The 16448-nt window shown below is 36.0% G+C and overlaps 1 protein-coding gene across 2 annotated transcripts in view; it reads right to left on the bottom strand.

Moving 5' to 3' along the window:
• Positions 1–2082: 2082 nt before the first annotated feature.
• ankrd50 (ankyrin repeat domain 50) overlaps positions 2083–16448 on the bottom strand; it is a 39827-nt gene continuing 25461 nt past the window's right edge. For both annotated transcript variants that reach the window (XM_015343988.2, XM_006629161.3), the window contains exons 4-5: positions 4655–8211; positions 2083–3920 (exon numbers count right to left, since the gene is read on the bottom strand). In XM_015343988.2, the coding sequence (XP_015199474.2) occupies positions 4658–8211 (3554 nt within the window). In that variant the 3' untranslated portion in view covers positions 2083–3920; positions 4655–4657. The remainder of the gene's footprint in view (positions 3921–4654; positions 8212–16448) is intronic.

The following is a 16448-nucleotide window of genomic DNA, read 5'->3' as shown; positions in this document are numbered from 1 at the left end:
AATTTATTTAAGGTTTAAATTGCGTTATAATTTATAGTAATACTATACTGTATACATTATACTTGGAAAACATGATCATGTGATTAAAAAACAAACTGTTCCCTAAGCAATTTAAAGCTCTTTGCAAGATTAATTTGTTAAATTGTATAACTGTTAATCCCCCAAATTAGAAAGGTAATGTCTGATAAGTGCAGTCTTGTTCCAGTCTTGTATATTCAAGACACTACACTATCTGGAAGGCAAATTAATTTTAGATATTCTGGAAGAGATCCATCTATCCAGAATAGATCAACATTTCCAGGTCCTAATCTGTCTTGCAGTTTACACTATTGCTTAAACAGCTTTTGTAGAAAAAATAGCAGTTTTTAGAGGAAGATATAGACATTTGTTCATTGTCCCTGTTCTTTATGTCATATTTGTGTTAATTGCCTTACAATGCTTATAACTTATTCAGTTTACTCACCTAAGTCATTCTCAAATTTTCAATGTAATTCCCAAACCCTGATGGATTAATTGAAGCAATTAAACATGCTGTAACAGGCACAACAGCAGTCAGGGAATTGAACAAACTGGGTCAGTGACTGCTAGGAGCAAAGAGATATCAAATAGGTTATACACAAAAAGACAAGCGAAAAAGAGGAAGAAAGTTTAAAAGTGTGTTTAAAATAAAACGACATTACCAGGGCCAAGAGTTATTAATTGAACAGATCAAAAGTGCTAGTGATCTATAAATGAGCAACATCTGGAAGACCCATACTATGCTGACAAAACATTTATGTACACGTTTGTTTGACCACATCACATCGACAGGTTAGTTTGGTTTGGTTTGTTTGGTTAGCTTCCCATGTCTTTAATTATCAGTCCAAAATGGTCTTCATGTTAGCACTTCGTATTTCTCCAATGAGTGTGTTATGACTGACTGCTCTTTCAGATCTGTGCAGTATAAAAGAATGGGGGTGGACCTCATGACCATATCCAATACTTTTTCATCTTAGGGCTGGACTGAGGTATCATGTAAAGCCAAAGGTTAATGGCTTAATACAGAATTAAATCAGTGATATAAAAAGCAACTGTGAAATGTGCTATCATCTGATAATCTTATCAAACATGCCATATCATAAATGTCAACTCTCATAAACATTGGGGTGCAGCACTAAATATGAGAATTGTGTATGAACAGACAAGATCTACAGCTGTGCTAGAATTGAATGGTCTTTTAAACCTAAAGATTCAAACACTGCATTCTGTATGCCTGCTCATACCATATGATGAAGTGTACAGTATGTAGAGGCACATTAAAGAAAGAAAAAAAACATGAGCTCAACCATTTCTTGTAGGCTTTATTCTATTGTTAAACAAACTGAAAATGTAACAAGGATAATAATGGCAGCTGCAAAGTAGCAGGGCAATATTGCTACTGGAGCACAAGAAACATTTTCCCCTGCAACATAAACCAGTTTATAGCCATGCTGTTCTGTACTATATATGCTTTTCTGTATTCTATAACATTATGTCAAGAGCATGAAACTCTTTGTTCAGCCCTCTGTCTTATAATTAAAACAAAATTCAACATTAGAGGTGGAAAGGCCACAGGGAAGGGCAGTCATCATGGAACGGAACCATTCCTGCATTTATGCCCAACTGAAAATGAAGAGCATAGGTTTTTTATATTTACAATACTGATTTCAGATTTAATTAGATCAGCCAAAGTACATATTTATTGGATATTTACACCTTCATTCTGAAACAATGTTAGACTGCTCACAGATGTGTGTTAAGTATATGCTAATACAGAAATAATTGCAGTGAGAAGGGAAAATGTCATATAAAATAAAACAAAATAAGTTCTGATAACTGTCCCCTTGAAGCACTGTGACAATAATATGCAACCAATCCAATGAAAAACCTAAATAATAATTAATAATACATCTAAGCTTTTATAATGTGGCCACATGAAATGAATGTTGTGATTTATAAAATAGACAGGAAAAATGTGGTTATGAAAAAATGTGAATGCTATAAAGGGCTATTGATTAAAAAAAGTGTCAGCATTATAAACAAGGGAGAGTCTGAACAGTTACCTGCAGAAAAGCAAATATATTTATTAAGCACTTTAATATACATAAGGAATTTCAGCTTCATATAATACAAGAAATAAAATAATTTTTAAAATGTGAAGTTCAATGTACATTATATGCTATTTACAACCATACTGTTTAAATGCAATCCTTACAGCCTAAAATGAAAAACAAACTTGCATAACAAAAAAAAAGATGGAAAAATAAGTTCAAAACTTGGCTAAATTATCATAAATACTGTCCAGGACAGAAGGCCTTTAAAGGGCCCTTCTGTTTCCTATGTGCTTTTCCCAGTCCTTGCTAGCTTGCAAGTTTAAGCAAAAACCAGAACCCTTTAGTTTGAAGCTGTTATACAGATCTGTTTGAAAGATGGCCACAGTTTATTTCTTTATAAACATAGTTCTCCATACATTAATGGTTTTCCACTTTGTTTTTAATTTAGGAAAGCAGTGGCATACTGATAGTCCATCTTCGTGAAACTAAAAAGCCAGAAAAACTATGACATTACACAAAAACGCGCACACACCCTTCACAGGTCCACAAGAAACAGATGTTCCGAATCTCAGAGCTCCTTGTGCTCTAATTCTGAGCTCCTTTGCTTCCTGGCAGTCAAAGCTTGGGGATATGAAATATAGCCGCTGAAACCAATACTTTTTCCTCTTTGTTTTTCCATTGACTTTCAGAGACATGACAAGCATATAACATCCAACACTGGCTTAAAACAAGAATATTATTGAAGTTTAAAGCTTCAAGGGATCAGAAAAAAAATACCCTTTACCAACCCATGGAAAGTGTTTTCTGCCACAAACTGCTGCATTCTCAAGAATGTCTTATTGTAATTACGACAGCAAGGAAAGTCTTAGAAAAAAAGAGCTTACACATCTTATCTTGCAATGCACATATCATAGGCTGCTGAAAACAACTTCATACAGAACAGTGTTACTGATGAAATTAATTTCTCTAACCTCAAATACTGGCGCACACTAAGAAGCTTAAATCTAACACTATTTTAAGTATCTTTTCTGACATATCTAGTAATTAAAGTCCCACTGGGACAAATCAAAAGCAACTGTTCCTGATGATTTCATTGAAATTTGCTATTGGGGACCCAGTAATACTATGGTATTCATGAACAAAATAAAAATGCTTAATGGATGTCAACACAGCCCCTTTAAATATCTGTAGGGAAATGATCATGACAGCACCATGGTATAATACACAATACAAGTGGCTTTTTCCATAATAAATAGTGTTGATTATATCCATACTGTAAGTTACGTTTTCTGTTAACATAAAACACACAAGATCTATAGGAAATGTACGATTTCTTATGAGAGGAACACTGTTTCAAGTCTACATAGAGGTTTTGACATCAGAAAGGCAGAGTATATAAATACATGTAACACTGCCCTAGGCGATGAAATATCTTGAAATTCAACAGTGAGGTGTTGCAGTATTGTACTAGGCAGTACATTTATTTCTAGAAATGTATATTTGCAGGCAAGGAAAACAATAAAAAAGCATTTTCAACAATTATTTTGTTAGGAAACAAACAGAAGTTGTCTAAAAAAAGTGCATACTCTGCATATTAAATATATGGTACATTAAATAAAATTATAAAGCGTGCAGGGTTACACTGAAAAGGCCATCACAGATGTAGGCACATTGCAGTATCAGTTCATGTAATCAGTGTGCAGCAATCACATTCTTCCCTAGGCTTTCGAGGTGTTCAAAGTTCCCACTCTGTAAAAAGTGGAAAATAAATTCAGTTTTCTGCAGATAAAAGAGGTTCCTTTGGCACATTCTCTCCAATGTCTGTATGGCGGATACTGTTGAAGACATCTGAAACAGAATAAAAGGAAATCAGCTGTAAATTTCAGTTATCTATTTTAAAAATATGAGATATGGACATTTAACAGGACTTAAAACTTTCACAAAATGTACTTTAACAGCTATTCATACGATGTCGTAATCAACAAAGAAGCATTAGAGTTGAGAATAGAATTTACTTTGCTTGTTTTTTACCACCAGAAGAATCAATTCATAGCAGACAAGGTGTTGTAAAAGAAGCGTTACCTCCAAATCATGACAATTTAATACACAGAACCAAAGCCTCTGCTTTTTAAAAAGTATTAGCATCCAAATTTAAAAAATCTTGCTCCCTGTAAGTATTTCTAAAACAAAATTACATTAATTCAGTTTAATAATTTAACTATATTCTCTCAAATATTTAAATAAAACAGACAAGATATTTTTTGTCAAGTCTTATTTTGACTCAATAGCAGTCCCCTACATTTCAGTATTGCTTAACAAGCAAAATCAAGCAGAAACATGTCCCAGGGTTCTCAATGTACAATAGGATAAAGGTTTATACAAAAGTCATGGGGAGATTCAAGAGCTACGAACACCAAGTTACATGGAAAATGTTTTCATGAACTTCCTTGTGCCTTCCTTTTTGTACTTTTTGGACATGATACTAAGCTACCAATTAAATTCTTTCTTCAGCAAAAAGATACTATATTTTTTTCTAATTTCTTTTTTAAAAAACATGTCAGTCCATGTTTGACATAACGTACCAGCTATAATGGAGTTTCCTTTTTGTAGTTAAAGCTTGGGTCTGTTCCTTCAATCTGCAGTTTCAGGGCTTGTTTAAGGCTAAGTTCCGTCTCCCCTATGGGGTAACCATCTAGTACTTCCTGATGCCCTCTATCTTGGACAGTTCTTGGGACAGACACTCTCCCAAGGAAAACTTGATTCCCCTGAAGGTGATAGTTCGGATTGGTCATGATGCCATTCCTTTTCTTTTCTGTACTGTTTTGCTGTTGGATAAGGAACTGTTGTGGTGACCTTCCCACCTCTTGCTGAGTGGGAACAACTATTTTACACTGAGGTTCTGGAAGGAGCTGCTTCACTGTCACTCCAGCATTTGATGCAGGCTTTGTTAGAGCGATCCTTTTGTCAAACTGCGTCATTTCATATTCTAACACCTGACTTTGTGAGCCACTATTCTTGGACCTTTTTTTCTCCCCTGAACTACCCTTACTTGAGCCATTGGATGCATTATTTAATTTACTTCCTTTGGTTGACTTTAGGCTTGGCTTTACTTGACTCCATTCATATTCACTAGAGGGTGAACTGGGATGTTGTCCTATGGACTTTGTTGTAGAAGACGGTGATACTATAGACTGCCTGCTTCGACTGCGAGGCAAAGAGTGCTGTTGGATTTGCTCAGTAAAGGACAACCCATGGAAACTATCAATTGGCACAGTCTGGGCAGTTGCCGTTGATGATGTTGTTCGCAAGGAAGAGTTCTTTGAGCTTTTGAGAGAGTTGTTGGAGAGAGAAGACTTATGCCGGTCAACAGTTGAGTCAGGGGATTCTGAAGGAGAGCTGAAGGCGTGTACAGGTCCATTAGATAAGCCACGACCTGAAGGCTGGAGTTCCCCAGCACCTGTGCTGCCAGAGCTGTTTGATTTTATTGTTAAAGACTGCATCTTACCAGTTACAGAAATGGGAGCCTTCTGTTCCATTGTGTGAACAGGAGAAGGACTACAACCATTCAAACTAGAAGCCCCATATGTTTCTAAAAGTTTGATAATCTGTGAATGCCCTCCCTTTGCAGCCACTCGCATGGCTGTGCGTCCAAACTGGTCTGCGTGGTTTGGGTCAGCACCATGTTCTAATAATAGCTGGACCACATCAATGTGTCCTTCCTGGGCTGCAATGCATAATCCTGTTGCTCCTTGATTACATGTGTGATCCACGTGAGTTCCATTATCAATCAATAACTGTACTACCTTGATGTGACCCTGCCATGCTGCAGACTGCAAAGCCGAACGCTTTTCATTATCACAAGAATTCACATCAGCATGGTAGTTTATCAGCATTCGCACCATTTCTACATGCCCCTGCCAGCAGGAAACATGAAGAGCTGTTCTTCCTTCTGTATCACTGGCTTCTACATTTGCTCCATTTTCTAAGAAATATTCTGCCATGGCTAGTTGATTTTCAAGAGCCAAGATATATAGAGTAGGACGTCCATCTGCATCTTTGCAGTCTATGTCAGCTCCATGGTTAAGAAGCAGCTCAACAATGTATCTATGTCCTTCCAAAGCTGCAACTCTGAGTGAATTCCTTCCATCATAGCCTCTCTGGTCAATGCTAGATTTATTTTCAATTAGTATCTGTACACAATCATAATGACCTTCTTGCGCAGCAAGTATCAGTGGAATCCGCCCATCATTGTCAACTTCACTGCATCGGGCACCTTGTTCAATAAGCGCATCACATACTAGCCTGTGCCCCTCAAAAGAAGCCATGTGCAGTGGGGTCCAGCCTGCATCATCTCTATGATTTTCATCTAGTCCCCTGTCCAGCAGAGTTCGCACAACTTCCACATTCCCTTGAGCAGATGCTATACTCAGTACAGTTCTTCCTTCACTGTCAATACTATCTACTGCAGCTCCCCAAAAGAGAAGGGTGTTGACAACTGATGCATGTCCCATAGAAGCAGCTGCAAGAAGAGGTGTTCTCCCATTGTTATCAGTATGATCAACATCTGCTCCCCCTTCCAGCAGTAAATCAACAACATCAACGTGTCCTTCATAGGCAGCAACTAATAAGGGGGTCATGCCATCTTTGTCACAGTGATCAACTTCTGCTCCTCTGTCTATAAGTAGACTGACTACAGAGGCATGCCCTTTGCTTGCTGGTACACAGAGGGCAGCTACTGAAAGAGCAGTCCTCCCATCCACATCCTCATGATTTACTTCTGCCCCATGGTCAAGAAGATGCTCCACAATCTCTCTGTGACCCATATATGCTGCAGCAATGAGTGCGGTCCTTCCTTCATTATCTGCTTTATTGACTTCTGCCCCATGTTGTAGCAGATTCAACACAATGTCCTCGTGTCCTCCCCAAGCTGCAGCCCTCAAGGCTGTTCTACTATCAGCATCTGCACAATCTACTTTGGCGCCAGAGTACAAAAGTGCAGAAACCACCTCAGAGTGTCCTCCCCATGCAGCAGACCTTAGCGCTGTCCAACCATCATGATCAGTGTGATTGATATTTGCTCCACACCCGATAAGGCAGTTCACAACCTTGGTATGACCTTGTCTTGCTGCAAGTGTAAGTGCTGTCTGTCCATGGCCATCTTCAATTTCCAAATTTGCTTCTCTAGAAATTAATAAATTAACCACATCTAGATTGCCACTGTATGCAGCATTTGCTAATAAAGTTCTTCCACTTGAGTCACTTTGGTTTACAGAAGCTCCATTATCAAGTAAAGTCCGAATTGAATCCTCCCTTTCCAAGGCCTGTTGGACGATACATGACGCTCGGTCATCTTCACTGCTGACATGGGCACCAGCTTTGACCAACAGCTGTAAAACCTCCTGTTCTTTTGGGATGGAGGTTGTCAAAGAGTCTTTAGCAGGTGTTCCATTCCATACCATCCAGAGTGCAAGATGATAGGGCTCTATTTGGAAGTTGGAGTTAATCAGGTGTAATGCAAATTCTTGCACTTCCAGTGGTTTAAGCTCCTTGGCCCTACAGGTATAACTCATAGCCATCATTCTGTGTCCCTCTGCTGCATTACACAAATATTTTTGAGTACAATGCTTTACATCCAACAGCCACTCTGCAAAGCTATAATGAAAAAGGATTTTAGTATTTCCTAGGCCATCGATGAGCAGCTTTGACAGGATATCCATCTTTCTTTGAAATTCTTCCAATGTCAATGACATGTTTTTTGTCCAGACTGCATGATAAAGCTCCTTAACAGTAAGCGGTCTGCATGCCGCAAGAATCACATTCAAGATGGGTTGCACTTTTGTAAACTGCTTTCTCACAAAAAGCCTCTGGCAAAGCCACAGGTACAACCCATTCAGTGTTCCAGGGATGTCACGGATCTCTCGAAGCATGATGAAGTTCTCCACAACTCCATCTAGCACTCGTTCCAAATACAGGAAGCATCCGCTGCTTTTGATGTGGAGTTGATTCAGCATTTCTGCCGTTTCTTTTGTTAGGTGTTGCCTCAGTGCTTCTTCTTGGTCTAATCGGTGTAGGATATACTGTTGCACATCCTTCACAATGTAAGCTTTACGAAGGTCATCAAGGCTGATTTTACGGAATCCTATGAGAGAAAAGCAGAAAAAATGAGTACAGATGAATTTTTACTGACATGACAATACATACTAATTTAATTGTGGAGCTTTTTAGGAAATGGTCTAAAAAGTACTGACATTTTTTGTATAAATATATATAAATGACACTTTTAGAAACAGAAAACTTTTTTCCACAGTGTTATGCTTTTATTATTAACCTGATATTTACAAAAATATTTTATACTAAATGCACTTGTTAAATGTTATAAACTTAAATGTTAATAACTGAATTTCCTGCTATATGCAGCACACATTCTACATTTTTCAGTGATATTACAAAGTTTACAAATATAAATCATTTGGCCCAGCTAGGTTTTTAGTTAAATTAATAGTTTGCTGTTATGAGGTCAGATCCAGTTTTACTTTCTGATGTTGTCATACAACTGGTAGTCAGATTTCAAATGGCTTAAGAACAAGATAGACCATAACCCAGCAGGCCTACCAGGATCAAATACTTCAAAGAAATCCACATTTTATGACCCCAGGCTGTACGTATTCACAAAAGGTGAAACCTCCTGCTACTGTAACATCTATATTTAACAGGTTAAAATAGAGAGCTGCATCAGTGTGTGAGCTGAAAGGAACAAACAGTGGTTAATTCCACAATAAAGATCAATCCTTTCACTGTTTAATGTGGAATTAACCTCTGCATGGTTCCTATGTATAATATATATAGACCAATTGAATACTTACATATGAAATATAAAATATTGCTTATTTATGCAATATAATCTACATAATATACAACTAAAAATTAAAAGCATATTTAATTTTAAGTAGGTTTTGTATAATGTGAAATACTGTCAAAAAAACAGTTTAAATCTAATCTATAGTCAGTGAATTACTAACCAGACCATCAGGCCCTACATTTACCTCCCTAGAACAATTTGTTTTATCATCTTAGCTGTCTGAAACAAATCTTTTGCAGTTACATGAAACACATTTTCACTTTTCTATGATACCAGAAATACAAATTACATGATTATAATGAATAGTGCATGAAATTAAAAACACTGATAGAGACACTAGAGACACTGTAATGCTTTTGAGTTTATGGTTTCCCGTCTTTTACTTGTTAACGTGTGTTGCTTAACCTCAATCCAAACCAATCAGTTAAATTCCTATTAGCAACATACACAAGCACAAAGAAGTAGGAAGATCATTTCAGAAACAACACCAGGTTGTATTGCAGAAAGCAGTAAAGCTGAAGAATTAAAAAAAAACATCACATAACCACCAAAACTATCACCACCACCTGTTCAATCATACTTTTTGTTTGGCTATAATCAAAACTATATCGGAGACATTAAGAAATAAGTATCTGAATTAAAAAAAATGTCCTCAACCATTTTTAACCGTTAAATACCATAAGATAGAAACTATTTGTTCTGTGTTTATAAGGTCATAATCACATTTTACACTGAAAACAATTCTTAATATAAAAACTTTTACATATCACTAAGTCCAAGGACAGAGGAGTATTTACATAAAGCTGTACTGTTCCCAGGGTCTCCCTTAACTTGGAAATGGGGGGAAGGGACACAGTCTAAACATTCACTTGCACTGCTTTGGCATAGTTCACATATTTCTTAAATGTAATCAGTGTATTCAGTGGGAAAAATAAATGCTGCATTCTCTTATTTATTGAATTCTCCATTGACCAAAAACAATTCTGCTCTGAATGCAAATCTTCACACTCTACAGAGCCCATGGGTCATTAAATAAGTGCATCCAGATTCCCCATTTCTGGTGAGAAAGTCTAATGTTTACATCTTTTTATTCTAATGAAGCAGCAGATTTGCTTACAAAATAACCTTAAGCCATATTTTAAACCCTTCCCCTCTTAATATCCACTGCAAACTATCTTCTGTGAAAAGGACAAAATTTGTAACTGTTATACAAGATAACACAAAGTCATTATAAAAACAGTAAATCAGTAAAGCAAAATACTGTGTAGCCTTCTACGATTTGTCATTTCTACAGAAAATAGATCATACCTAAAATTTAGTAAAATCTAAATTCAAAACTGCTCATCTGTTAGGCAGACCTTGACTGGAACTTGATCCAGTTGGTTTAGGTTTTTGCAAAGAAAATACCTAATGTCCAACACAAAAAAATAGTTCTATTATGATGACTAGGCTGAACAAAAGTAATCTAACCTAAACACAGTTTTTTTTCCATACCTCTATTCCAAACACTTAGTGTGATCACAAAATAGTTTCTAAGAAATAATGCTTACTGGTGAGAATTTCTTTAGTATTTGGTAAAAAAAAAAGTAAAAACCGTTTGCTCTCAAGAATTAAGTAAAGTACACTTATTTTCTTTAATTAAATCCACATACATTACTCAAGGATCCTCCTTGTGTTTTACAAAGCATTCTTCTTGTATGTGACAACTCTATAGTACCTGGGCAAGCAGAAAACAGGTATACACTGGTAACTTAAGTAACAGCCTGATAACACTTATTGATACATTTCACAACATCTTGCTTATAACAGGAGGACTGTACCTCAAATCATAAAAAATTAACAATAAAACCCTAAGACATTCAGTGGCATTAAAATGTGAACTTCACAGACTTCTACATATACAGCCGCATTACCATTTTATCATCAGAAACTATTTTCCATTACTGCTCCAGACAGCTTACATTTATTTCCAGTTACAATGATCTAACGGTACAGAGCTGCTTAATACTTAAGTGAACACTTGGGAAGAATCCAGGCTGAACAGGAAACAGTCTGGTTTGGAGAAAAAGGATAGAGGCCATGCAAAAGGATAACCAAGAAATGAAACATTTTATGTATTTCTGAGGGCAAATGCAGACTGACATTTCTTTCTCCCACTGTAGAAATCTTGCAGTTTTAGCGTATTTTGAAAATGTACCTTTTGTTTACCTTTTAGAACATCGAGTTTACCTTTTAGAATAAATGTTTCCAAGGATTAATTCCTTCCGGACTTCAAATGGTAGAAAAAAATAACAGGACTGCGATGTTTCATTTCTTCAAGTTAACAAGGTTTGGCTCCGCAGAATATAATGTGCAAATTCTATGGGTGTGTGAAGACAGTATACCTTCTATACTGAGATAGCATAAGGTGCGTAATTATACAAACCATTGTTAAGGGGATATTAATATGTAAAAACAAAAGAAATTCTAACAACTCCTAAAAATAGAAAATCTATTGCCTACTTGAAGTTTTGATAAAGCTATTTTCTAACTCACGAGCTACAGATAACAGATCTAGAAATTCAGATTAAATTATTACCACATATGGTGTATTTACCTGTTAATTGACATTTTAATGTATTTGAATCTCACATTATTATTCATGGCAAGATAAAGCCTTACTTCTTTAAGTGTGGACGATCTGAATTTTGTTTTAAATCCATATTGTATAAATGAACTTCACAAAGTATCAGAATTACACAAAAATTACATGTATTTGCTTCCTTATACTTGTCTAAAATGTTTACATTTTCTGGATAATAAGCATATGTTAGATTTTCAACATAGTTTTCACCTTGGTATACCAATGAAAAGTTCTCTCTAATGCAATCCTTGTATCAAGTAGTGTAACTGATCTTAAAATAGTGACAAAATACATATGGCTTTAGAATACGAGCTGCAACAGTCATTATTAATGATATCTTACCTGTTCAGATGTGCTTTATTATTGCAAACCTTAATTTTGAAAAGGAAGTCATATTATAAAAGTCTAATAAGGTCTTCATTAGCATAAATATAATATTCACTTCGGAATAGGAGCTATTGAAGTCTTTATTCCCGATCTACACGTAGTGGATACAAAATGGAAACAACAATATAAAGCCACTGAACAGGGTGGCTTTCGGGTACTTAATATTTACCAACCAGCCCTTTCCAGAATTTCTATAGATCATCCTGAGCATAAGGGGATGTTATTTACTTAATGCATGACCCACACCTGTTTGGAAGCCCTTATTTTCAATATACTTGATGCCCCTCCGTTACCAATAGTGTCCCTTAGTTATTTCCATTTCATACTTCATTAATCATTAATGACTAACAACCAAAGCGCTTCGAAAAGGAAAATATGCTTAGAACAATATGCTAAGCTCTGACTAAAACTGCAGGGAAAAACTTATAAATATAATGTGGAATTTTAAACTGAAGAACATTTTAAACATACATCCTTAAGTTTGTTGTTTTATTACCTAAGTGTTTATGCTTAAAAAGCAGAAAGTAGGCTCTTAACTGGACACCTCTAGTCTTCACTTCAGAACCAGAGTTAAATAATTTGCAGACTTAAATTTATATCCAGTGAATACAGTGGCAGAGGGGAGTAGCCGGTAGGGCTACAGACTCTTAAACAGATTGTTGTGGTCTGAAATAACTGGTGAACACACTGTAGCCTTGAACTAGGTACTTTACACAGATTATACTATATGAGTGGGTACCAAACTTTACATGTAAAAACAGGGAATCTCCATAAAGTTGTCTGGCCTAAAGTGTCAGCCAAATACATGTATAAGACTGTAAAAAGAGAGTGGAATAACTAGTTTACACAGTTTTATTCTTAGCTGACATACAGTGTCGTAAAAAATAATTTGCCCCCTTCCTGATTTATTCTATTGTTGCAGACTTTTGACACTGAATGTTTTCAGATCTTCAACCAAAATCTAATTTTAGATGAATAGAACCTGAGTGAACAAATAACACTTTTTTAACTTATTTCATTTATTTAATGAACAAAGTTAACCAACACCAACTGGCACTGTGTGAAAAAAGAAATTGCCCAATTAAATCAACCCAATTAAAGGGATAATTTAGAGTCATCTGATTGAACACAGGCAGGCTTGATTACAGCCAGTCCTGTTCAATATAAACCTCACTTAATTTTACTGTTACCATCAGAGTCAAGTTGCCAGCACAAAGATTCAACAAGCACATTATAACATGATCAAAGGAAATTCCTGAAGAGATGAGAAAAAAAAGGTGTTGATATCTATCCGTCTGGAAAGGTTACAAAGTCATTTCTAAGGCTCTGGGACTCCACTGAAACACAGAGAGAGTCAATCTCCAAATGGAGAACACTTTGAACAGTAATGAAACTTTCCAGGAGTGGCTGACCTGCCAAAATGTCTCCAAAGGCGCAATGTCAAGGAAGTCACAAAGGATCTTAAAAACAAACATCCAAAGAACTGCAGGCTTCTCTTGCCACAGATAAGGTCAATGTTCATGACTCCAGAATCAGAAAGAGACTGGGCAAAAATGGGCTTCATGGGAGAGTAGCAAGGTGGAAAAAACTGCTAACCGAGAAGAACAAATATTCATCTCTCATTTGCCAAGAAGCACCTGGATGATCCCCAAGCTTTTTGGGAGAATCTTCTTTGGACAGATGAGTCAGAAGTGCAAGTTTTTGGACAACATGGGTCCCATTATGTCTGGTGTAGAGAAAACACAGCATTACACAGTAAGAACATCATATCAACAGTCAAACATGGTGGTGGTAATGTGATGGTGTGGGGATGCTTTGCTGCCTCAGGACCTTGACGACTTGCCATGATCGAAGGAACCATGAACTCTGCTCTGTATCAGAAAATTCTTAAGGAGAATGTCCAGTCATCTGTCCATCAGCTGAAGCTGAAGCGTAGTTGGGTCATGCAGCAAGACAATGATCCAAAACACAAAAGCAAGTCCACATCAAAATGGCTGAAAAGAATCAAAATTAAAGTTTTGCTGTGGCCTAGTCAAAGTCCAGACCTAAAGCCAATAGAGATGTTGTGGCAGGACCTAAAACAAGCAGTTCATGCTCAAAAACCTACTGATGTTTCTGAACTAAAGCAGTTCTGCAAGGAAGAGTAGGCTACAATTCCTCCATAGTGATGTGAAAGACTCATATTGAATTATAGGAAGCATTTGGTTGAAGTCACTGCAGCTAAAGTTGGTGCAACCAGTTATTAAGTGCAATTACTTTTTCACACAGGGGATATGGGTGTTGAACAACTTTGTTTATTAAATAAATGAAATACTCATAATAAAATGTTTTTTGTTCACTCAGGTTCCCTTTATCTAATATTAGATTATGTCTAAAGATCTGAAAACATCCAGTGTGAAAAAATATGCAATAACAGAGGAAATCAGGATTTTTCACAGCACTGTATGCTTTGTTTGGATTTAGCAATAGGGAATACATGTCTAGTGATGATGTCTTCAATAAAGTTATACTACAGTTTGAAAGCGACAATGCCAACATCAATATACAGAAACAAGACAAGAATAATCCACTCAAAAAAGCATCTTATTCACAGTCTGCTATACGATGGGATGAAACTCATCTCTGGACAAAACAAAATCGGCTGTTTGCCAAAAACTGGAAATGAGCCATGAGCCAACAAACACAAAAGTAAATTCCAGATTTCCCAGTTTAATTACTCTTCCACATGATAAAAGGACCTGTGGTTTTCCAACTGCTGGCATATAAAATTCAGCTCTTCTTTCTGCATCCCAGAGCAAGGTGATAGCCACATCCATGACTAGTGTTTAAGTTCAGTTATAATACCAAACAGAAGATGGATTATATAAAAAAATCGACAGCTCTAAGATACTCTGAAATGCTTTCCCCTAACCTTAACCTGTCCCTAACCTTAAATGTTCTTTACATTTCCAAAAGCTGCAAAATAAGTCAGGAGTTATGATACGTGGAGTTTATACTTCTTTGCATTCTTTGCTCATATGTTTATTGAAAAAAAGACTGAGATTGATACTTGCTTTCACTATTTTATGTTATGATGAAAACCTATCTGCTTTATCAACAAATGGATATAGGTTTATAAGAAAACCCGGGAAAATATTCATACATTTTATTATTGGTTTCATACACTGTAACACAATAATGTGACTCTATAACTGAAAACACTTGTAAAATGAAGTTACAGGATGAAGCTTTTTGATTGATTAGAGAAATCATGTAAAAGAGAACTATTGGATTTACTCTTAGAAGAATAAAACAATTCTAAATCCATTTTCCATTAATCACTCAGGACACATGTATGCTCTTCAGTAGGTATGATGGATGAATGAAGAATAAGATCAATTTACAGGACAATGACTTAGACCCTTCAGTAATGTGATCTTTGTAACCTTCAGAAGTAAAAACCCACTGCACCTTATAACGTTTTAATTGGAGATTTTATATAAATATATATTATCTTTGAAATGTTGGCAGAAATAGGGACATGGTCCGTCTCTTACATAAATACATAATGAGAATATTACAGAACCTTTTCTGGATGTTGAGTCAGTCAATACGGAAATGCCAACTTCTTAGTAGTAAATTTTTATTTTTAATTTGTAAATGATTTTAAACCTAAAAACTGTACTTCACAGTAAACATCAAGAGGGCATACAAATAATCTCTGTTCTACAATGAAACACATTTATTTCATATTAAGTGTTTTTAAAGCACACTGTCAAGTTCAGACATGCCAAGTCCTAACATTTAAATACTAGCTTCAGGAAAATCTGGAAAGCACCTTTAGTAAGTGACAGATCCAACAGATTTACATGTAGGAGAATGGTAATGTAAGCGGAGTGAAACATAAACTAACGAAAAGTCAATCTTGCTTTCTGATTACGTATTTTGGTTGAACACCTCCTTAAAATTATGTTTAAGAAGAATAACATGCACAAGGAAAAGAACTGTGATTTGTCAGCTGGTTACCAACACTAAATACATGAAGTCATTATCTGTTTTCTGAAAACATGCAAGCCTTTTTCAGCATCAAGTATTTTCTGATGGCAGTCATGTCATATAAATGTATGAAAATAGATTCATCATAAATGATCTATGTGAAACTCAAGATCAACAGTTTATGGGCCATGGAAGGACACATACTTCCATTATATATACCATTCTCCCATTTAGACCAGTGGTATATTAAAGTACAGTTTTATACCCTATGATAAATCTAGTGTAAAGCACACCTGCACACACAAAACATGGTGAATAACAGTTCACCATTTCAAGACATTTATCATGATAATCTCTTTTGTCATACCACACAGTTGCTTTTGAGAACTACATCTTTAGTTGGATTATTTTCAAACAACTACATGACAAACATGACCTGGAGTTAAAATGATTACATTTTAATTAAATTAAGTTTTTATCAAGCGTATGTAGGATGACAACAATAGGGGTGCTGGTTTTTAACAAGCTTTGC

This window comes from Lepisosteus oculatus, chromosome 1 (assembly GCF_040954835.1).
Source record: "Lepisosteus oculatus isolate fLepOcu1 chromosome 1, fLepOcu1.hap2, whole genome shotgun sequence".
NCBI lineage: Eukaryota > Metazoa > Chordata > Actinopteri > Semionotiformes > Lepisosteidae > Lepisosteus > Lepisosteus oculatus.
Note: the sequence above shows the minus strand (reverse complement) of the source record. Positions and strands in the feature narration are given on the sequence as shown.